The sequence below is a fragment of the Coffea arabica genome, chromosome 8e, assembly GCF_036785885.1.
Source record: "Coffea arabica cultivar ET-39 chromosome 8e, Coffea Arabica ET-39 HiFi, whole genome shotgun sequence".
Lineage (NCBI taxonomy): Eukaryota > Viridiplantae > Streptophyta > Magnoliopsida > Gentianales > Rubiaceae > Coffea > Coffea arabica.
In genome coordinates this window covers 42,188,112-42,213,219 of record NC_092324.1, presented here as the reverse complement: position 1 = coordinate 42,213,219, position 25,108 = coordinate 42,188,112, and the positions used below count along the sequence as shown (strand labels likewise).

Genomic DNA, 25,108 nt, shown 5'->3' with positions numbered 1-25,108 from the left:
ATTTTTATTACTTGATTATGTAGTTAGCTTTGTGCAAAATTAATTTTGTTAAAAACTATAGTGGTATATTAGTAAATTGAAATTATGTTTCGGGTCATTCGGGTGACCCGCCAACTCGAAAATTTTGAATTCAGGTCAGGTATCTTGACCCGTTGCAGGTTGACGGGTAGTGTTCGGTCAACGAGTTGTCGGTTGTACACGAGTCTCAACCGAGCCCTTCAATCCGTTTCTGACTCGATTGCCACTCCTACTACTAATCTTTCCCACCAGTTAAACTTTTTCCTTTCAACAACAAAATAATAAATATGGTTATTCGCTTGATTTCTCAACATACACATCCTTTCTGGCTTGACAACTTTTCTGTAAATTCTCAAATGTGTTGTTTAAGACACGATATGAAAGTTGATCTTGACACTGGCTTATAGTAGACAAAACGTTTTAGATCCCTAATTATGATGTCAATTTTCAGTTCCAATCTAACTGGTCAGTGCTTACGTTATACTTCTAGCTTTTAATGAGAGACGTGTTTGGTCCCAAAAGCATGACTCCATAAACTTAATTACAACATCGAGCATGTCAAAAGTTTACCAATCCTAATCAAAAGAAAACTATGTGTGTGAAACTAAAACTAGAGATTAGGCTAAGGAAAATAACGTTATGCAAGACTAAAACTTCAAATGATCCTCGAATAAAGAATTAAAGACTTCACCGTCTCTACTCTCTAAACGTAATGATAACTTGCAAATTAGACTCCAAAAGCGATTTAAAATCCTTCTTTGACCTGCAAGTCAGGAGTTCAAACCTTGCATCCTATAATTAAAAAAAAAAAAACAAATAAAAAAGCGTATCAAAATATCCCTTTAGTTTAGATGGATCTATCTTCCCTTCAATGGCTTATACAACTCAGTTGGTCTCCTCCTTTTCGATAAAGTAGGATAGCATAAATGCTGTTGATTGACAAGGAAAAAAAAATGTGATGACAATTTTGACTTGTCGGGCTTTTGTTTTCCTTTATTATTTTAATATATACTGAATCACATTGTAGACCACTCTCAGTTTTGCCGGGTCTTAGCACTAATAAAGAGGTGTACTATTTGAGCTTATTTATTAGTGTATTGTAAGAAAGAGTCCATTACAATTGATCTCGAATCTTGACTAAAAAATGTACAAATTCACATTTCAAAGTCGTTGAATTCTATAAAAAAAAATTCCCGTTTTGCGCCACTAAATTTTAAAAAAAAAAATTAAGTTATCTTCTCTTGTCCTTGATTCCAATAAAGACATCCGTCACAATTTTCATATAAACAACAATATTTTTCTACGATCATTTAGGCCTCATGCTGCCAAGTCTGATCGGAATCTTTGCATGACTACTGCTTCTCTCCATCACACAATACAAATTTTAATATTGCAAGAAGACCATGTGTAACATTTTAGTGTTCAAACTTGTTTGAATATCTTGACAAATATAAAATTTGTTTAATTTTGACTTGTTTATTAGTTGAATCAAAATTGAACGAACTTTATCGAATCGAACTCGAGTCGAGTTCTAGTATTTTGAATGTCTTACGTATAAAATCTAATTTTATACTAATTGAACCAATTTCGAGGTGAGTTTACAAGTTTATCAAACATAAAATATTGTTTAAGTTTGATTTGATTAGTTGACGAATCAAATTCAAACAATCTTTTACCAAATCGAGCTCGATTTAAGTATCGAATAGTTTGATTCATCTTTTTCAATCTTACTAATAAATTCAGGCAAAAAATAATGTACCCGCTGACAAAACTAATCTAGACTTCAGCCCAAATATTTAAACGAGCCCAAAAACAGAAAGGGTCCATGAATGACCTCCTGGAGAGGGGCAGTTAATTTTTATTTTTTTTTGTTAATCTATAAAATTCATTCCATAACTCAGAATTGACTCTCAAGCACTTTTCTGACATCAAGAATATTTAACCCCTACAGTAAAAGTCTTGAATGAATATTTCTGAGCTGTCAGAAATACATATGATAAACTTTACGTCAATGATAACTGGCTCCTATGAAGAGCGGAGCATCTTAGTCACGAAAACAAAAAATGATTTACAGAACTCGGAATATTCACGAATTTTAATGATAAAAATATTTGCTGCTTTTGAGTTGTGAAGCACGAGAATTGGAATAATTGATTCTTTGATGTCAAGACACACACAGAGTCAAAATTCCTTATCATTGCTCTCTCCTTTTGGTAGCACATTAAAACGACACATGCTACGAATTCATCCCTACATTGAAATGTAACTTTTCGTTTGTCAAACAATGGCCATGCAATATTAAAATGGCAATGGCTGCAAATTAATGATTCTTAAATCAAAGGGAATTAATTGTATGGTCCCAAATGCATTTGGTTAGTCAAAACTGTCTTATTTTATTTGAAATATATGATTCATTACCTAAACTGTTCCCATCATTATTAACAAGCTAAGTCATACTTCCATTAGAAAGGAAGTATATCGTCACTATGTAGTTACATATTATTTCTAGGACCTTTTCGACTGTTGAAGATATAGCTATATCGTTTATATAGCACTTCATTTTTATTTTTTTTTCATTCACGAATCAATTTTGATTAGAAAAATCCAACACTGGGCACCAGCAGAAACAAATTAAAAGATGATCTAAAATCCTATCAAATTTCTTGGTTTTAGTGATTTCTATATTTGTGTCTATCATTTAGAAATATCGTAAATTTCTGTTTTTTTTGTTTTTGTTTTTGTTTACATGGACTCTTTTGATTATGCTCCTTGTTTTCAGATGTTATATTTGAGAATTGACTTTACTTATGTAGGGAATAGAAACATTTTGTTAGTGCTTCACTTCGTCCTTAGGTATTTTCAAAAGGTAAAGAAACTGACCCTTGAATTACTCTCTCTTGGGACACATATTTGCATAGGAATTCGAAAGAATTACCACTATTCAGATTCTTCAAATCCTCAAAAAAAAAAAAAAAATTGAATCTTGAAATCCTTGACAATTCAATTTCAACCAAAATAAGCTAATCCTTATGATATAAAGCTTTATGGTAACATTTTTTAAGTTCACTTAAGCGTAAAATGGAATATGTACCGAACCTTTCCTATTGTTACTCTTTATAATACCCTTTCGATTTTGCTTTAGCACCATATTTTCAAGAATCTGTACCAAAGGAAAATTAGAGGGATGTGCTAGTAAACTACTTGCAGCAATGTTTGAACATTAGCTTCGCTTCATACCAATTCAGTGTGTTTGTACAAATGCAAAAATTCTTTACTTCAGCTTGTTATTTTGTATGGTCATTTTCAGAGAGGCCAAACTCTGTTTGGATTAACTGTTTTTGAAGGCGTTTTTTAAAAATTTTTGCTGTAGCAGTGTATATAAAAATTTTTACTATAAAATTTTTTTAAAAATATTTGATATACTGTATGAATAAGATATTTTTTGAATTATTATGTATTAATGTAACATTATATATAAAAAATTTATTTTTTAAAAAATAGCCAATCCAAACGAGCAGTGTTTGAAAAACGTTTGATGATAAAGAGGCAGACAAAACAGTGGGAAGGCAAGAAATCTAAAGGAACTATGCTTACATAAATAGCGGCAGAGAAGCAAGCGAAATGAAAAGCTAATTTACTTTTAGATTTGTCCGACTCTTTTGTACCCCAGCTCCAGGTTGGTGCTTTAAAGCTAAAACCCCACTTACGACTCTTAGCTGTAAAAACAACAGTAGCATTTGGTATTATTTCCATTTTCCTGAGATCTTTTGAGAATTTTCAAGCTCATATTTCATTGTACACATGATTATTCTTGTTTGATTCGATATGATATCTTGAACTTCTAGACCATTGTTTTAATGGGTTTCCACCAATTCCGTAAAAGAATGGAAAGAGAAAATTTTCTTGGGCCTTTTTGAGGTGTTCATACATTCTTTATTCATATGTAGAATGAGACTTTTTTTTTTCTCTCTCTCTCTTTTTTTGGTTGCTCCTTTTTCATCCGTTCAAGTTATTCTTCAGTTGTTATAGTTGAAGTGCTTTGTTTTCTTTCGTCCTTTCTTTGTTCCGTTTCCACGAGCATATATTCCCATCCCTGCTGCATTCATAACCAGTGTTTGACATTATATTGGCATTGGTGTGTCTTTGATTTCTGTGGATTCTTTACTCGGAAAAGACTGCTTTTATATTTTTCTTTTCTTTTATGCATCCTTTTCTGAGATTCCATTGCCTTTCTAATTGGCTTTTGGCTTGTTTTAGGTAATGTGGAAATTGGTGCATGCTAGGAAAAATCCAATGCCAAAAAGGAATCATGTTCCATATTCACATTTGCAGACAATGCATGGTTATAAATAGAGGTGGCCGTGACTTGATTTTCTGCACATTGCAGGTGCTTCTTGTATTTATAGTTGCAGTAGCTAGCTTTACCTTGTGGGGTTTTGTACAACTTCAAGATGAGCTTCAGTGGCTCCAGCATAGATTCTGGTTAGGCCCTTTTTGCCTTCTGGATTGCTTAAAATGAAAATGCTTTAAAATCAATGGAAATTAATTTTAGTCCTTGTTGTTTTGCCAACGTAATTTGTCCGTCTTAAGATGCCTATGGAAATTTCTTACTTGCCATTTTTTAGGTAGCCAAACAACAGGGCGGACATTTGAATTTGGAAGGACTCATGTTGTTCGGCCCAGAGGGAAACACCAAGCAACTATAGTTTGGCTGCATGGCCTTGGCGATAAGGGGGCGAGGTATTATTACGTTTTTCCAGCAGTGATTGAATAATTAAGCTCAAAATGATTGAGCCCCAAAAAGCGTGTCAATGATTTTAGCATTATTGTGCATCTGTCCATGTGCATAATCAAACTTTCTTAGATCAGATTGTGGACCTTGGACAGTTAGCTACTTGCTGAGATGTGGTCTTTTGTCCTGTTCTCTGGTGTATTTTTTATTTCTTTTTCTTTTTTTAAAAAGTTGTAGTTTACTTTGTTAGTAAGCATCCAAAGAAGAGTAAAATAAATCAATCTGCTGAAGTATTGGTGTTAATTCCAGTTCTTGAGTGCTAAGCAGTTCTAAAGATTTGCAATATGATTGGTTGAAGGGAGAGATGTACCACCCAGCACCAGGAGAAAACATGCTATCTTGTCATTTTGCTCTGTTCCTTGACCTGAATCTGGGAGTTGGGGTTTCCTTGAGTCTGGAGCTCCATAAACCATGTATAGGTCAGGGGACCACTGTTTCACTTCCTTGTGTTTGTCTTTTGAATCCACTAGACCTGATTGTGCAATCATTTTTCAGTTAGTTGTACTAGGGATATACAAAAAAAAATTTCTTCCTTGTTCTTTTCCATAATTTAAGAATAGGCCTCACTGATACCTGCATTTCATGCCAATTACATTTTATTTTTGTACCATTGTGCTTAAGCCTCTTCTGAAAATCGAGTGTGGTGAGTGGTCCCTAAACTATATAAAAGTAAACCTGATTCAGGTGGTTGCTTCTTAAATGATTATAATATAGGTTTTCAGTTATTAAATTTTGACAACTATTGTTTCAGTTGTTCTTTACAAGAATGCCTTTCCTCATCTAAAATGCTGTTTGGAAGTTGGATAGAGATGTTAATTGTGATCAATTTGTCTTGTTTTTCAGCTGGTCACAGCTTCTTGAAAGTCTTCCCCTACCCAATGTAAGGCTTTTTATTAACGATATTTGAACTTTGACATTTCGTAGCTTCTGAATGCATGCATGAGCAACATGGAAGGGTTACTTTAGAATTTTGTTAAAATTGATATTCTATAGCTTCTGCAGACATGCATGAGCAGCACGTAAGGGCTTGTAATAAGAGTTTCTGAAACATTGGCATTTATTAGCTTCAGCAGGCATACATGAGTAGCATGCTGCAAAGCATCAAATAGATGCTTGTTTGTGTAATCCTATTCATTCAATGACTTGGTTTGTTCAGTTAGCATATCTCATGAGATATCTATGTAATGCAGATAAAATGGATATGCCCAACTGCTCCTACGCGTCCAGTTGCAGCACTTGGTGGTTTTCCATGCACTGCTTGTGAGATTCATTTTTACTGAACTTGCATTTTAGGGTTTTATCCTTGTGAGAATTAATTTTTATACTGATTCAAGCTTCCAAATATCTTCTGTACTTCACTCAATATGGAAGTTTTGCTACCCTCTTCTTCACTAGCTATTCTTCTATTACCTCATTCAATTTCTTCTGAAACTCCTTAAGGATGCTATAGCACAAATACTTGTTTGTTTTGTATCAGGGTTTGATGTAGGAGATATTGCAGAAGATACATCTTATGATTTGGAGGGTTTAGATGCATCTGCTGCACATGTTGCGAATCTCTTGTCAACTGAACCTGCTGATAGTATGTTATCTTCTGAACATTTATAGCTTATTTATGCCAAGTAAATGAATTTACTTCGTATTCAAGCAATAACAAAAACTAATGCAGAAGTGCTATATAAATGTCTACAGCATCTAACCATCCGACCAAAAACCTTCAATTGTTTTTTTTTTCAATTTTTTATCCAGAAAATTGTGAGAAGATAATGTTGACGTGTTACAATCTCAATCCTTGGAAGTCCATTGATTTTTTTGTAGGAAGAGAAGTTGAGAATATATATCACATTTCAAAAATGGTGTTAACTAACATATTTATTTTCTGTAGCCAACAACAAAAGAAAAAAATTTCTTTTTGTATTAGGGTTTTGTTTTCTCACTTATTTTCTTTGGTTTATACTTCCTTCTTTTTAGAGGCATGATTTTTTATAAGAATTTTTCTTAGAATTTTTTAGTTCTTCCTTTTATTTTGAGTTGGGGGGAGGGGGGGGGGGGTGGGGAGGTGGCGGTTTACTGTGAAGGCTAAAAAGGAGTGCAAAGGTTGATGGTCTGGCTCGGGCATCAGCCTAAGTTTGTCTGCAAACCTTTGAAGAGCCTTTGCATAAGTTGTGTGCTTGATGTGAATTTGTTTTTTTTGACAGTTATATGGAAAAACTATGGTTTATCAGATGCACTATGGTCATACTTGAACTATATCATATGGTTTAAGTTATGCAATTCAACTAGGCCTATCTGTACCATCACTAATTGTAATACAAGTCATCTTAACCTCCATTATTGCTTTAAGCAAGTCGCAGATCACCATCATGCCTTGAGCCTTTTCCGATTTTAAAGTACATTGACAACTGGTTCCCTGGAGAGTATGATACAATTGCTCCATGAATTCAATAATTGTTTTATCCTTCTACAGTTAAACTTGGTATTGGGGGTTTTAGTATGGGTGCTGCAACAGCTCTCTACTCTGCTACATGTCATGCTCTAGGACAATATCTAAATGGAAACTTGTACCAGGTGAACCTCAACTCAGTTGTTGGTCTTAGTGGCTGGCTTCCATGTTCAGGGTACGGCTTGAATTCTTTGAAAGCCTTTTGACACAATATAAAAAATGAGGGCAATGTCCATTTTTCATTTCATACTGTTGTGTATCAGGATGCTGAGGAACCGGATAGAAGGATCAGTCACAGCTGTGAGGCGTGCAGCTTCATTGCCTATTTTGCTCTGTCATGGCTCTGGTATTTATAGATTTCTAAGTTCCATGTCATGATGGATTTTATTCAATTTCAATGTTGATATTTGCTCATAATGCTATACAAGTCAAAGTTGCATCCTAACAAAACCTTCCAGGTGATAGTTATTGATGTATATTCATAATTTCAGAATTAAGTGTACCACTTGCATTAAGCCTGATGGTTCTTGCCCCTCATGCAAAATACAAGATTAAATCCATAGGCCAGTGCTTTTTCTGATTGTTTATGTGAATTGTGCTCATTGCCTGATTGATGAATCTAAGATTTTGAAACAGTTACCTATATGAACTTCAGTACATTCAAATCTGTAGACTTTGTTCATCTTAAAGATATTTAGGATACACAGAAGTGAAACAGTGAAGAGATTACCACAGTACATGAGCTTATGTGAAGTAAAATCATATCATCAAGATGAGTTGACATTTTCTTCCCTAAGTGGTTTTAACTAAAATATCTTTCCATTGATGATTGATGAGATCAATAGACAACACCTAATAAAGCACTAGGGAAAAAAGATAGGCAAATAATATTACAACTTGGAAAATGGGAGCTATATGGGTTAGAGGGAAAAAGTTTTACCGTTTGTGCTTAGAATTATACCTTTCCAGATTGTTTGTGCACTGCTAGTCTCGTAATATAATAGGGCTTGGGGCCAATCATACAGGAAATATTCGCTCAATAGAGTATGAAAAATACAAGCACAACTTTTGTTTATCCTATTGCTTTCAGTAGTGTATTCACGCAGCATTACGAAAGAGGTTAGTAAAACCAGCTATAGAATACCATGGGTGAGAATATTCTCAACCAACAAGGTCAATCCCAAGGCATGCTCTACAATTTTCAAGATTCTGTTGTCGCGTCTCACAGTACTTGTTTGATGGTGTGTAAACCCCCTGATTTCTCCCATAATCCTCCATAACCTGTACCTATAAATTTCATTCATCATGTCTAGTATGATAATTTTTGCATCAGACTGGCAAGAGATCTAAGTGACAACCAAAATAGCAAAGCAGTTATCCGGACAAATTTTTAATTCTATACACCCCTTCACAAGATGTGAACTGAAATGGCAAAGCACTTAGCGTCCAATATTAAACTTGCTCCACCATAGAAGCCCAACAATGGTGAACGAGAAGCTGAACTAGAAGCTGTCTTTTTTATTGCTATTTTGGAAAATGCCTTCATATCTTATTTTATGGTTTTGGGAAGGAACCAGTATTTGATTATGATTTTGTTACATATAAGGTAACCCATGCTAATGGTGAATTAGTGCAGCAGAGAAGGAAACTGTTAGAACAACCCTTAATCTCATCGTCTTAATTAAGAATACTTAAAAATATAAGGGCCAATGGTTCTGCATGACCCTGCAGGCTTAATCTAAGCATTACACAGTATGGTTTCACCCAGTGTCCCAGGAAAAATAGACATTCACTTCCAGATTCAGACTCCCATTCCTCACTTGACCTGATGATGATTTTTTTCTTTTTCATTCAAGGTTGAGTTCGGAGTTGTTCTTTTGGGGTCTCTGGGGGTAATTGCTTTAGTAATTGCATGATAACTTGACCTTCAACTCACTCCACAAATCAGTTTTGCCTGGAGGATATGGTATAATTATTCTGTTTGAGGCAATCATGCTCATTCACGTATCTTCTTGGACCTTTCTTATCATTGATGGTTTCTAATCATGATTTAGTATTGATCTGTTCCAACCATTTTGTTAAGCATGTACTTATTTATCTGGTTCCTCAAGTTCATTAAGAGCATCATTTCTTGCTCTAGAACAAGTTAGTCTAGAACCATCAATTATATTAGTCTAGAACAAGTTTTTTTTTTTTTTTGGGGTGTCATTTAGGGTAGCTTTGAACCCGTAATAGCTGGACAAGTAGTATCTCTGGGAACGAGCATGACTAAAGTTACCAGGTAGGAAGTTGTTGCATTTAGTGTACCATCTAGAATGCAAAAATTGAAGGTTTTTACTTAAACAAGCAACTGGAGAATATCTCAAGTAAATTTTTCTGTCGATGACTCTCTATTGCTCTTCTTATCATTCACTTCCTCATCTCAATAGGTTGAGTGAAAAATTAAAATAAAACACAAAGGTTGACTGTGACCTTGATTGAAGTACGAAGATAATAATGCTGGTTTCTGTATCAGTTATTAGACAGAGGGTGCAATGACCTGTTTTAGTGCTTAGACATCGTATGGAACAATTTGAAAGGGCCAGATGAATTAATGTCTTGGCCAGGTAATACTCCTCTCTTTGATTAGGAGGTAAATGTCCCTAGTTGAAAGCTGTCCACCATGGATGCAAGTTTGGCATACTTCTCTAGGCAAACAGCTTTCATTTCCTGGAATATCTCTCTTGATCACTTTGTTCTCCATTCTGTACATGATTACATACCATCAAAAACGACCAACTCACACCCTAAATGCAGTTAGCCCACTGGACTAAATGCAATATCTATTCTGCAATTATTACAGATTAGGCATATATTTCTATACTGCAAATAAACGACAGATTTGTTGTTGCAGGTGATGATGTGGTGGCATATGCACATGGAGAGAAATCTGCACGAACCCTTAGTTCATCTGGCTTTCAGAACCTCACATTCAGAAAATATGATGGGTACTTAATATAATGGTTTCTTGAGCAAATAAAGATTGGCCAGTTTCATATGACATAATAAAACTGTAGGCTTTTCTGGCATGCAGGCTTGGTCACTATACTATCCCTGAAGAAACAGATGAAGTTTGCCGGTGGCTCATTTCAATGTTGGAACTTGATGGATCGTAAAATTTGTTCAGAAACATTGGTATACTTGGGAAAATAAGTTTAAGCATTACAGCTTTAAGGCGTAGAGTGGCATACTAGCTTGGATGAAATTAACTATGGTATACTGTTGTAATATTGCAATCAATTGTTCTTCTGCTTTTCTCAGAATAAATAGTGGGTATCAAATATCAATAAGATGTTAATCCTGTACTACCTTTCTCCAGTTTTTCTTCAGCTCAATTTTGGAAAGGCAATTTTCCTTTTTCAATTTCGGAAGTTTTTTCTTTTTTCGGAAACGGAAAAAACACACACACCCAACTAATTTAGACAAACGCAGGAGTTAATCGAGAAATCGGCTCTAAAGCAATTTAAGGGGGACCTACAAAGAATCACTGTTCAGCCAATTGGTGACAGAACAGGGTCCCTGTGGATCTTAAATCCAGAGGAACCCCACGATCTTTCGATGTGGGATAGGAAGCCCTAACCCCAGGAGTTAATTTAGACCCACACATCCAACTAATTTAGACAAAAGTAGGAGTTAAACGAGAAACCGACCCTAAAACAATCTAAGGGAGACCTACAAAGAATTACTGTTCAGTCAATTGGTGACAGAACAGGTTCCTGTGGACCTTAAACTCAGAGTAAAGACCCCACGATCTTTCGATGTCGGATAAGAAGCTCAATTTTGGAAGTAATTTTTCACTTTTGAAACAATTCTTTATGACTCCATGTTAGGCTTGCATGAGGTTGGGCCAAGGTGGAAGTAGGTTTGACAATCAAGTCAAAGAATAATGTCGTTGTAAATCAAGTGCTCATATCAAACGCTAAAGTTAGGGTAATTATAGTTTGTCCCCCTAAAATTGATCCTTCGTAACACCTTGCTCACTTGAACTTCAAATGCATACATTTTGCTCCCTTCATGGGACTAGTCAAACGTGAATGATGAATTTTTTTAATCTAAAATTTTGAAAAAATAACAGTCATACCCATACATAATGGTTGTAGAATAATGCTATACTTTTAGTTAGAATATGAAACATCTTATTAAAAAAAAAGGAATTTACATGATATAAAAAATTTTAAAAAAATAAAAGATGGTGAAATACCAAAGAATTGAAAATTTGTGTTGTAGAATAAAAAAGAATTTAAAAATTCTCAAAACTTCTAAATTAGTTTTTTATCGCTTCCCTTTGTTCCTTTAGACTATAAATGGATTGGTTTTGATAATTTATTGCTTACCTTGTATCTCTCATGAGATTCTTTCGAGTCATTAGGATGTGAATTGGTGTTTTAGGCCATAATCGTACGTTGCTTTATGTTTGGTTTGGATTTTACATTATTTTGAGAAATATTTGAGACTCTCTAAATTCATTTTTCATTATTTTTTTCTTTTAATATGTTTCTATCTCGCGTGAAACACATTAAAAAAAATACTACAATAGAAAAAAAATCAAATAATCTTTATTCCAAATGCAAAATTTTATTTCATTTCATCTGAAGTAAGTACTGTTCTCAGCATTGTGATCAACACATTGAACTATTTAGACTTCTTTTTTCACAGATCTTCTAATTTTGCATGGTGTGATTGTGTTTAAATGAATTTAGTTACTATTGAAAAATAGTTATTTATTATGTTACAATTATTATATGTGTTCAATAATTAGTTAAGGATATTTTGGTCATTCAAAACATAACTCTATTTTAACTCCATCAACAAGTTAATTACAAGGGATAAAGTAAGTATATACATATATATATACACACACTTAGAATTTAGAAGGGCAAAGTGTTACGATGGATCAAGTTCAAGGGGCAAAATGTAATTAACCCTGAAGCTTATTTCCAAAGCCCAACATTATAGCCTAACTTATTTAGAAAAATAAAAACTAAATGATTGACTTTTTCTTGCACTTTTGTATAAGTAGGCCAGTGGCAGGTCAGAATGCATCGCAATCAATCTTAATTGAAATTTATACTTCAAATTTGTGTATTTGTTACACAATCAGAAAGCGTATGAGTACGATTAATCCGAAACCAAAAGTATTATAATGGTGGTAGGAGATGTGTCCAAAGGAATAAGCACTTCTTCTCCCTCCTGTCATTCTTCACACCTATAACGATTGCATGCTATTACACGCAAAAATAACTACCCACGATTAACTGTCCCTTCCAAAAAAATTAGTCAGATTATACATTAATAATTGATTTATCAATTTTCTCTTCCTACTTTCTAGACCTCATTCTCTCTTCCTTCTCTCTAAAATTCTTTTAACCAAAATCTCATTTGACTCCCTCGTGGGAGATTGCACATTGAGGGTGGTCATCCCGGCTAGGCAGGGGACAGACTCACAGTAGTTTCTGATAATGGTCATCTCGACACGTGTCGAGATGACCCCCTCATCCCATGGGCTATCCCCATCCGTTTTGGTCACCTCGGATGCACCCTGCCAACGGATGACCAAAGTGACCTCCTCAGCCATAGTCCTCAATGGCACTGCTCTTGACGTGACCTCGGAGATCCAGTCTAAGACCCTGACACCCGCAGAAGGACAGGACATCTGATGAGACTTGTCCCTGGTGCAGATCTATCAAATCAGACTGATACGCTCATTCTGTTGGATCCTAGGAACTTGGATCTCACTATCCTTCCCTCCAAGTTGTCCCATATAAATATCGGAATCTCTCACTCAGATGGACACACAACATATTCTGTAAGAATCACTCTCTAAAGAACTCCATTCGTTCCCCTCCTTATTTCAACTGACTAGATCGTTGGAGGAGGATTGGGGGACACAGCCCCGTCTCCATAACTTGAACAAGTGATTTCCATAAAGCCGTGACCTACAGCGGGAGAACACCCTAGCCGCTCAACCAACTCAAGAAACCAGAATTCACCTTTTCACACATAATCTGGTATTTCTCTATTAGAGGGTCATTTTCCTAATTTTAATTTTTTGTTTGAATAAATTCTCTCCCAAGATTTCCTATTGAGAGATTCTTTTTCCCTAAATTTTATTAATAGGAGTTTTATTCTCTTCTAAGATATCCTTGTGAGATTTTTTTTTTCATTTTTTGTCTTTTGTCAGTGTCTGAGATTAGAGATTTGGTAGAATTCAAAAGCCAAAAAATCTGGAAATCAGATTTAAATTTTTCTTAGGCTTAAAACAGTTTTTATTGTATCAGTCTATTATGATCGAGTTTATTATTCTTTAAATTTGTTATATTAGTTAATTTTTAGATTGATGTATCTATGTCATGTTTGATGTAATTGAAGTCATAAGTGCAGATATTGGGAAAAAAAATGAAAAAAACTATGATTATACACAGGTAAGTGGTAAGGAGATCTGAAATTATTGACACAGAGGTGCACTCGACTTTATTTGAAAGGGAAGAACTTCCAATTTCCAAAATAAAGAATAAAGAGTTACCATCTAGTTTCACTTATACATTGTACAAGAATGCAAAAAGTACAGCAGCTACAGCAAATGCCAAGGCCACGGGCATTGTTCATAGTCATTTTACAGGACTTCTTGAAACAAGAAAGTCGGTCTTGTAAGGGACTTCTAATGTCAAGAGCAACAGAACTTCTTCAAGAAAACATAACTTTATATCAAGAGCACTACAACTTTGGAGTTTACATGAAAAAGAAGGGTTTTATACCAAGAGCTACAGAACTTTATATCAATAACACCGAAACTTGGGTGTTTACATGCAAAACTTTGGAGTTTACATGAAAAAGAAGGGTTTTATACCAAGAGCTACAAAATTTTATATCAATAACACCGAAACTTTGGTGTTTACATGCCAAAGATGGGTAGGAAGTGTGTATATATATGAAGAAGAAGAGAGGATGCAAAAAGTAGAAAAAAGGTGACAAATTACTCCAATCGTACCATTTTGCACCTGACATTTAGGATCTGAAAATTATATCATGAATCTACTATCCACGTTTTTAAGTTTTTCAAACTTTTCCATCTTTCTTCCTCTTAAACATTAATCAAAACTTATATGTCAACTTGAACTAGGCACGTAGTAATGTCAAAACTGAAAACTATACCATGAAATGTACAAAAATGAAATATATGGTTTATCGTAACTAACAAAATTCTTTAATGATAGTTGATTCGTGTATGAAAAGAAAGAACAAGCAAATGTGTTTTGGATTCTTGTTTTTGGGCCTGTTTTTTAAAAACTGTTTTTCACAATCCAAATGCTACAGTAAATGTGTATTTCAAAAACAACTCCAAAAACACCATATCCAAACAATATATTAAAAACAACTCCAAATACATATTTAATATGTTTATTTCAATTTGTATATCTCAATTATGTATAGGATATATATATTATATTAATTTAAATATATTTATTTATACATATTATAAATATTTTATTTTATATAAAATATATTTTTATATATTTATATAAATATTATATATTATATAAATTATAAATATGTTATTATACATTTATATAAATGTTATATATTATATATTTAATATATACATAATATATATTATATATATTGAACATTTATATAAATGTACATTTAAACATAATATATATTTATGTATATTTATAATATACATTTATATTAATATACATAATATTAATTATACATTTATACATAATATTAATAAATTTATACATTTATATTTATTACATTTATACATTTATACATAATATTAATATATATTTATAATATATTAATTTATACATTTATATAATATTCATTTATAATTTATACACATTTATAATAATATACATTTATAAATATATTTATATTATGTATTATATATAATATAATACACTTATAATACATTTATATATTTATTTATAAATATAATATATAATAAATAAATATAATACACTTATTTATTTATATATAAATATAATACACTTATTTATTTATAAATAATATATAAATATATTTATTTATAAATATTTATAATTGTATTATAAATGCATAAATGTATATAAATATAAAAACATAAAAATTATAAATTATAATATACATTTATATAATATTCATTTATAATTTATACACATTTATAATAATATACATTTATACATTTATAAATATATTTATATTATGTATTATATATAATATAATACACTTATAATACACTTATATATTTATTTATAAATATAATATATAATAAATAAATAAATATAATACACTTATTTATTTATATATAATATATAAATTTATTTATAAATATAATACACTTACTTATTTATAATAATATATAAATATATTTATTCATAAATATATAAATATATTTATTTATAAATATTTATAATTGTCTTATAAATGCATAAATGTATATAAATATAAAAACATAAAAATTATAAATTATAAATTATAATATACATTTACATAATATTCATTTATAATTTATATATTTATAGTAATATACATTTAAACATTTATAAATATATTTATATTATGTATTATATATAATATAATACATTTATATATAAATATATGAATATATTTATTTTTAAAAGTATAAATATATTTTATAAAATATTTATTTATAAATATTTAAATTTTATTTATAAATATTTAAATTTTATTTATTTATAAATGTATTATAAATGCATAAATATGTATAAATATAAAAATATAAAATATAAAATTTATACATTTATACATTTATACATTTATATAATATTCATTTATAAATATATTTATATTATGTATTATATATAATATAATACATTTATATATTTTTATATAAATATATTTATTTATAATTGTATAATTGTATATTGTTATAAAAATATAAAAATTATAAATTATAAAAATACTCGAAAATATGTTTTAAAAATACATCTAAAAAGAATCCATAAAACATCTACAGTAAAAGTTTTTTATATAATTTTTTAAAAACAACCCAAAAAACAACTAATCCAAACGGACTTATATTTGAAAAACGAAATGCTACAGTGCTGTTTTTGAAAAACAATCCCAAAAACAGTTAATCCAAACGGACCCGAAATGCTACAGTGCTGTTTTTGAAAAACAATCCCAAAAATAGCTAATCCAAACGGACCCTGATAGTTTCAAAATAAAATTCTCATATGGCACACCTGTCATTTGAACTAAATATACATGATTTTAAAATTAAGTGGTTAGTGATTATCTTATCTACCAACATTGTGTGTTACAACATTTCAATTTAGTATACATAACTTCAAACTAGAATATACATTGTGGCATGTCCAAAGTTCAGGTTTTTGGTTGTAGGGAAGAAAAAATTATCGTCAATTTTTATAGTGCAGATTAGAGGTGTCAACTACAACTCAATTATATTGACCCACCCAAACTCGTCCATTAATAAGTGGACTTTGGTATGCAATGAACTTTGAATGGGTTTAAATGAATACTCAATTAAACTCATTTAATTGGTGGGTAGTGAATTGATTCAGTTCTCCTATTTATACTTATTTAAAAATAATTATACATTTAAACTCAATTTTTAGAGGGTGTTTAGCAGATAAATTTGAATTTTTTAGAGCAAATTATCCGAATAGTCACTAAACTTTTTTAATAGTTAAAATTTGATCACTCAATTATTTATAGTATATTTTTACCCACTGAACTATCAAAAATGTAAATTTTTGGCTATTCCATCATATTCCACTATTAATTCTACTAGATATAAGACTCCGCACGATTCACGAGACATACTATTAATAATTAGATCTGGTAGAGTTAATGTGAATTCAAACAGAATGGTCCAAAATTTACATTTTTAATAGTTCAGTAGGTAAAAGCATACAATTAATAATTGAATGGTTAAAACTCGACTGATCAAAAAGTTTAATGGCTACCTTGGTAATTTGTTCAATTTTCTACCAATCTAATATCAATAAAATATCATTATTTCTTATCAAATAACATAAGAAAATTTTTTTAAAAAATAAATAGAATTTTAAATAAATCATAAATTGATAATTGGATATATCCATACCCATTTATTAAATAGGTATAAATAGATTGATCCAATTATAACCATTATCCAATTATGACCAACACAAACCCGTTCTAGTGACCCATTTTAACACCTCTAGTGTAGATGCACTATATCGGTTCTTTCTCTATCTCATAACCTCGTATATAACTGCTACAGTTGTTTTATAAACTTCTTTGATGATTTTCAAGCATGTCTTCCAATCCCTCTTGTGATAAGAAGAGACTACAAGTATTCTTTATCCAGATTGAGTGGGGAAATCAAAGTGCTTATTTTTTATCCTATTATAAAATACAATTGGATTTACAGAATGGTATGTCACCTAAAGGTATGGTCCAACAAACCTGAAATCTAAAAGGACAGTACTACATGTTATTTTATGTACATAACAACCAATACTTTTCAAATCAAACTAAATTACCTTTCTCTGATCTCGAATTACACCGACCAGATACAACCGGACCAGTGCGGATTGAAATTGGGAATTATGTCGTGGACACGAGGTTGGGATGGATGGTGGTGAAGAAGAAGAATTGAATGAGCACTAGCACTTTTTTTTCTATTTTTCTTTTTTCCACCTCAATTCTTTAACGAAACAATAGTGGTTAGCTTCCTGCGATTGTTGTAGATCTCAGGGAGGCATGTCATACTATCCCATGCAATTGCAGTAATTCTATTATTTCATCATGTATTTGTCCCATGTCATTACAAGGACTTAGAAATCCTATACTTTCTCGAGATTTTGGAGACCAATGGCAATTGAAATTTTGGTAAATTTTGATTGCCTACTTTTATTCTTGTAATTCGTCACCAATTCTAAAGATTGTGAAAATTTTAGTCAAATTGGTGAGTGATTTAAAAGTTATAGGCATATCATTTCTAAAAAAAAAACTAAAAAAAAAGTTGTAGACATCTAACAATTTTAGAGAGAGGGAGAGAAGGCTAAGAAAGTAATGTTTAAGAGATTATCTGTTTAGATTTGCCCATATTTCATAAACTAGTTTTTTTACCGAAAATGCTATAGTAATAAACGAACAAAAACAACTCCTAAAACACTTCAAGTTTTTCAAATACACCTAATTTAAAAAAAAAAAAAAACAAAACTCTACCCCCTTTCTTTTCTCACCTATCACCTATCATTTACCACCACCACTCATTACTATCAGATACCACCAACCGCCACCACCTCCACCCATCACTACCACCACCGCCCCCCCTCTTCCCCTCTCTCTCTCCCCTTCCTCCTTCCCCTCTCTCCTCCCTTTCTTCCTCCCTTTCCCTTCCCCCCCTATCTTCCTCCCTCCTCCCCACCCCTCTCTAGTTATCCCCTATGTTTTCAGACTCGGACCGGGTATCGACTCGGTCAGGGTCAGGGGTCAGGAGTCAATGGGTTCGACCGGGGGTTAAATCGGATGACGTCATAAATAAAAATCATTTAGAAATTAAAATATTATATTTAAAATATCTAAGATCATGTTAGTATTAACAAAGGTATAATCATATATGTTTAATGTTTCAAATGTATTTAACAATAAAATACAAAGAAATTAGAATAATCAAGGAGCAATTTATATTATTTAATGAATATTAACAAGTTTAGAATTAAAATTATGGACTTGATTAAAAAATAACACCAAACTTTAGGACAAGTATGAAATATTTGAGGTATATTAATAGTTTTTAACAACTTAAGGGTCAAAACATAATATTAAAAATGTTTTGATCCTATATCAGATGAAAGTGCTTTGAAGTTTGACCCCACGCCACACCTCTCATTTCTTCCTCTACTCCTGACGGTGTCACTTCATCTTCCTGCAACTTCTTTCTTCATCTTCTACGCCATTCTGCAACTCATTTCTTCTTCTTCATCTTTTTTTTTTATTTCATTTTCATTCTTATTTTATTAGTTATTTGTTCTCAAACCCATGAAATATCATGCTTTTATCTGATTTCTGCAAACTGTTCTCTTCTCCACGCTCTTTTTTGCATTTTTGGGTCTATTTTTTTCTTTTGAATACAAGATCTAAGATTATATCTTATTTTTAAAAAGGGGTAAAACATTGATTTTTCATGCTTGAATTGAAGTCAAAGAGTGAAAATGGATTTGCGGAGGAGGGAGAGCTCACAAGGATTTGGGGTTAAGAGGTCAGGAAGGGTAAAAAAGAATTTAAAAATGGAGAATAAGAAAAACGCGGTTCGTACGGGTTCTTCCGATTTTCGGTCAAACCTGGTCAAAACCGGGGTTTGACCAAGTCTTGACCAATTCGAGTTTTTAAGATAGCTCGGACAGGACACTTGGCCGGTTCCCGGTTCAATCGCTCGGACCGGCCGGTCCGGTCCGAGTTTAAAAACACAGGTTGTCCCCCTCCCCCTTTCTGATGCAAAAAACAGGAGATCTCACACACTCAACTCCGGAAAGATACGACAATGGAGAATACCTCTCGAGAAGATTGAGAAAATCTTATTGAGGGGAACAATAAAGAGAGAAAATGATACAATGAAAATTCTGATTACAATCAATCATGCATCTCCTTCTCCTTATTCTTCTATATTTATAAGCTATCTAAGTTGGTTACCTAGACCGCCTCAAGTCGGTTATCCAGTTTCACGATCTCAGCTCTCGTAACTAACTATTCGTAACTGACTAACTAACTACTTGCCAACTCAATCTTCCAACTCAGTAGTTGGTTACAAGAATGAATTGAAAAGTTGTTGCGAGAATAAAATTTGCGTATCAAATGTCCCCCCTGAAAATGTCCTTGCCCTTAAGGATTGAAGTGAAGAAATTTTTGCCAAATGTAAAACAAATATTCCCAGGTAGCATCTTCAGGAAATGAATTGGTCCATTGTATTAACCATTGGGTAACAGCCTTATTACCCCTTTTAACAATCCTCCGATCTAGTATTGCCATAGGTTCAGCAAGTAACTGGCCCTGATCATCCACCTCATGGGAAAGAGTTGCAAAGACCGGCTGATTGCCAACCTTTTTCTTGAGAACTAAAATGTGAAAGGTAGGATGAAATTTAGAACTAGGAGGTTACTGGAGTGTATAGGCAACTGGTTCAACCTTAGCAATGATGGTAAAGGGCCTAAAATATTGTGGAGATAACTTCTGGTAATGGTTGTTTCCTAGTGAGTGTTGTCGGTAAGGTTGCAAGTTAACATAGACATAACCACCTACTGAAAAAACCCTGTCAGTTTTGTGTTTGTCCGCTTGGTGCTTCATCCGATCCTGAGCTTGCTTCAAATGGTGCCTTAACATATGAATTGTTGCTGCTCTTGCTACCAAACTACGATCAACAGAATCAACTAACATAGATCCTGAAATGTAAGAGCTGTAAATAGGTAGAGGTTGACCGCACACTGCTTCATAGGGTATAGTATGTATAGCGGAGTGGTAATTGGTATTGTGCCAATACTCCTCTAAAGATAACCATTTCGACCACTTCTTAGGATAAGTACTAGTCATACATCTAAAATAGCCTTCCAAACATCTATTTACCAAATTGAGATTGGTAAGAGGTGGACAAGTTTAATTGCACCTGCTAGTGCTTGAAAAGATACTGCCAGAATTGGCTTAGGAAAACTGAATCTCTATCACTTACGATAGAAAAGGGCATACCATGGAGTTTAAAAGCAATATCCATAAAAACTTGCGCCACTGTAATGACAGAATAAGGGTGAGCGAGGGCCATGAAGTGAGCATATTTACTCAACCTATCCACCACTACAAGGATCACTGATGTCTGCCGAGATACAAGTAACCCCTCTATGAAATCCATAGAGATATCCTTCCACACTCTGTCAGGTATTGGCAAAGGCTGCAACAACCCAGGATAGGCTACATTTTCAATTTTATGCCTTTGACATGCATCACTGGAGGCTACCACTTCAGCTATTCATATAAGGTGTTCTTGATTTTTTGATAAGTTGTGTAGGTACCAGAATGCCCGCCAATACTGCTAGAATGCCATAGGGATATGATCTTCTGCTTCAGGGTTGTGTTACTCCCTACCACCAATTTGCCCTTCCTTCGAAGTTGGTTGCTAGTCCAAGAATAATGCTTAGGAGCATTGGGATCACCAGAAGAGAGTTGAGTTATGATAAGTTGTAGCTTGGGATCATCCTTCCAACTCTACTGAATTTCTCGCCACAAATCTAATGTGATAGTGATGAGGGCCCAACAATGTCCTTGTTTCATAGGCTGCCTAGACAAGGCATCAGCTGCCCTATTCTCTACCCTTTTTTTATGTTGGATCTCACAATCATAGCCAGCAAGCTTAGTTAGCCATTTTTATTGTGTTGACATCAAAATCCTCTGTTCAATTAGGTACTTAAGGCTGTGATGATCAATTTTTATAATAAAATGCCGCCTCAACAGATATGCCCTCCATTTCTAAACAGCAAAGACTACCGCCTTCATTTCTCGATCATAGACCGACAATCCTTGGTATTGAGGAGCCAATGCGTGACTATAGTAAGCCAATGGTCTGCCAGATTGCATCAATACAGCCTCTATGCCAATTCCAGAGGCATCGGTTTCTATTACAAAATCTGTGGAAAAATTAGGTAGTGCTAATACTGGTGGAGTCATCATGGCTTGCTTCAAGGCATTGAAAGCTTGAGCAGCAGTAGGGGACCAATGAAAGCTTTGTTTTTTGGTTAAATATGTCAAAGGTTTTGCCAATTGTCCATATCCTTGGATGAATTTTTTGTAATAACCTGTGAGACCAAGAAATCCCCTGAGTTCTTTAAGTGTAGTAGGTATGGGCCATTGCTGGATTGCACTAATTTTACTGCTGTCTGCAATTACTCCTTGCTCCGAAATGACATGCCCCAGATAATCAATTTGAGAAACAGTGAAGGCACACTTGCTTTCTTTAAGCTTCAAGTGATGATGCCTCAGAATCTCCAGTACACATTGCAGATGCTGTAAACGTTCACTCCGTATCGCGCTATATATCAAGATATCATCGAAGAAGACTAATAGAAACTTCTTGAGATAGGGCTTGAATATGCAATTCATTAGGCTCTGAAAGGTTGAGGGTGTGTTTGTTAAGTCGAAAGGCATACCAAAAACTCATAGTGACTTTCATGCGTCCTAAAAGCAGTTTTGTGAATATCCTGTTCATTCATTCTAATCTGATAATATCCAGATCTCAAGTCTAGTTCGGTGAAAAGTTTAGCCCCAAAAAGTCCATCCAATAACTCCTCAATCAGTGGTATAGGAAATTTGTCCTTTATAGTGGCAGTATTGAGTTCTCTATATTCTATGCATATTCTCCAGGTTCCATCCTTTTTCTTTACTAACACCACTGGTGAAGAAAAAGGTGATGTGCTGGGCCTTGTAATACCATTTTGCAGCATTTAATCTTTCGATTTCATTCTTCTGAAATGTTGGATATCTGTAGGGTCTTACATTAACAGGGGGTGTACCTTCCTTAAGGCAGATTTGGTGATCATGTGCTTTATGAGGGGGTAATTCTCAAGGTTCGGCAAACAAATCTTCATGTTATTGCAACAATCTATCCAAATTTGAGTTAGGAATTGTTACCTACTTGGAAGGAACTTCAATAGAATATAACGTACCAGGATCCTCCTCTCTGTGAGTAGAGATAAGGCATAATTTTGTAGCTTCCACCTCCTCTGGTTTCTTGAACAATTTCTGCATCTTCTTTTTAGAAACATATTGGACAACGCCTTGTTTCGAACCTCTCAGTACCATGTTCTTTCCCCCGCTAAGGAATTCCATCTTGAGGTCTGCAAAGTTGCACTTGACATCCCTAATAGTGGAGAGCCACTGGATTCCCAAAACCACCTCACATCTCTCTATAGGTGGGACCATTAGATCAATAGTGAAAGTTTGGCCTTGCATCTTCTAAGAAAATTTAGAACACAACTGATTAGTTGTGAGCCGAACACCATCTGCAACTTCCACACTTAAAGGTGCCACTTCCTGAGCTCTAAGCCCCAATTTGTTGACCACGTTGGGGTGTATAAAATTGTAGGAGCTTTCATAGTCAATAAAAATGTTAATGGACTTGGTTCCCACATGACCAGTAACTCTCATCGTTTTAAAGTTCAGCGTCACTGTGCTATTCATAGCATGCATAGATATATGAGCCAAATTTTCCTCTGTTTCTTCATCCTCCTGGACCATCTGGTCCTCCTCTTCCATTGTGTCATCCTCTTCCTCCTGCACTTCAATCCTATATAATTGTCTTTTTCTTACATTTGTGTCCCTAACCATACCTTTCATTGCACCAGAAACATAGTCCCTTGGCTCTTTTCTCATCCATCTCTGAAGCACTCAGAGTTCTGGAGTTCTTCTTTAAGAATGACGCCTCAGTTGGGTTTGGCAACAGTGGAGGACCAAATATTTCTTTGAGAGATTGTGTGGAGTTGAACATGTCTCTGCTGACTAAGAGAGTTTTGAAAACTTCTGGAGCCTCTGCTGGTATTCAAGATCTTAGCCTCTTCAAGCTTGGCCAGCCCATACACATGTTGCAATGTCTTAGGCATGAACATTTTGACAGCCAATTGGATATCTTCTAGCAGTCCACTCAAGAAGCAGCTAACTACATAGTTTTCTGGTAACTCTACCCTGTTAAGCAAATTTTCAAACTTCTCTTGGTATTCTTGAATATCACCTCTTTGTTTCAGGCTTTTTAAATCACCCATAGGGTCATCATACAACACATTACCAAACCGTGCCGCTACTGCCTTCACATATTCCTCCCAGGAAGGAAGGTCTCTAGTGAGCCTTGATTTCATAAAAACCTAATGCCTCTGAAGAGCTCTACCCTCTATGTGAATAGCAGCCAATCTTACCTTGGCCTCTAAGGGTGTATCATCAATATCAAAAAATTACTCACACCTATAGAGCCAACTCTTAAAATCTTCCCCATAAAATCTAGGAAATTTCACTCTAGACAATCGGGTGGATGCTTGATACCCAGATCTTTGAGAAGACTGGGACTCGCGGTTTTCAGAATTGGCTGAATTCTGATGGCTACCATTTCTCTATAGATTCATCTCCAAAATGAGGATCTGAGATTCGAAATTTCTTTATCAAACTGGTCCTTTTGTTCCTTCAATAAATTTTTCAGATTTTTTTCCATCCGTCTGCTGTCTTGAGATCTTGTGCCTTCTGCCATTCCTAAATTGAGCTCAGTTCTTAACCCAACTCTGATACCAATGATGCAAAAAACAGGAGATCTCACACACTCAACTCCAGAAAGATACGACAATGAAGAATACCTCTCGAGGAGATTGAGAAAATCTTATTAAAGGGAACAATAGAGAGAGAAAATGATACAGTGAAAATTCTAATTACAATCAATGATGCATCTCCTCCTCCTTATTCTTCCGTATATATAAGCTATCTAAGTCGATTACCTGGACCGCCTAAAGTTAGTTATCCAGTTTCACGACCCCAACTGCCGTAAGTAACTATTCATAACTGACTAACTAACTACTTGTCAGCTCAGCCTTCTAACTCAGTAGTTGGTTACAAGAATGAATTGGAAAGTTGTTGTGAGAAAGAAATTTGCGTATCACTTTCCCCATCTGTTCACAGCCCATGATAAAAAACTGATCCAACCACGGCGACCAGATTACAACTAGATTTGGTCACAGGTTACGATCACATGGGAAGAGAGGAAGGGGGAGAGGGGTTGCTGGAGAGAGGTGGGAAGGAGGGGGAAAGGGAGGGGAAGGGATGAGGAGGGAGGAGAAAGA

General features: G+C 33.8%; 2 protein-coding genes across 5 annotated transcripts; one reads left to right on the top strand and one right to left on the bottom strand.

Annotated features, from left to right (window-relative positions):
* The first annotated feature begins 3,639 nt into the window (after positions 1–3,639).
* Positions 3,640–10,610, top strand: LOC113704246 (uncharacterized). 4 transcript variants are annotated; one of them, XM_027226027.2, is made up of 10 exons: positions 3,640–3,694; positions 4,406–4,500; positions 4,644–4,758; positions 5,654–5,690; positions 6,001–6,070; positions 6,288–6,392; positions 7,278–7,428; positions 7,517–7,599; positions 10,147–10,240; positions 10,327–10,610. In XM_027226027.2, exons 2-10 carry the CDS (start codon positions 4,470–4,472, stop codon positions 10,406–10,408), a joined length of 768 nt encoding a protein of 255 aa, XP_027081828.1. In that variant the 5' UTR covers positions 3,640–3,694; positions 4,406–4,469; the 3' UTR covers positions 10,409–10,610. The 4 variants fall into 4 exon arrangements, with proteins under 4 accessions (XP_027081828.1, XP_027081827.1, XP_027081826.1 ...); XM_027226026.2 differs by lacking the exon at positions 3,640–3,694 and adding an exon at positions 3,868–3,936; XM_027226025.2 differs by lacking the exon at positions 3,640–3,694 and adding an exon at positions 4,049–4,153 and having other exon boundaries at positions 4,276–4,500.
* A 2,014-nt stretch (positions 10,611–12,624) lies between these two features.
* On the bottom strand, positions 12,625–23,243 carry LOC140012789 (uncharacterized). Its single transcript, XM_072061098.1, has 6 exons — positions 22,958–23,243; positions 22,442–22,683; positions 21,783–22,400; positions 20,991–21,189; positions 20,224–20,365; positions 12,625–12,961 (listed from the first exon to the last, which is right to left on the bottom strand). The coding sequence occupies exons 1-6, from the start codon at positions 23,241–23,243 to the stop codon at positions 12,625–12,627; spliced, it is 1,824 nt and encodes a 607-aa protein (XP_071917199.1).
* Between the last annotated feature and the right edge of the window lie 1,865 nt (positions 23,244–25,108).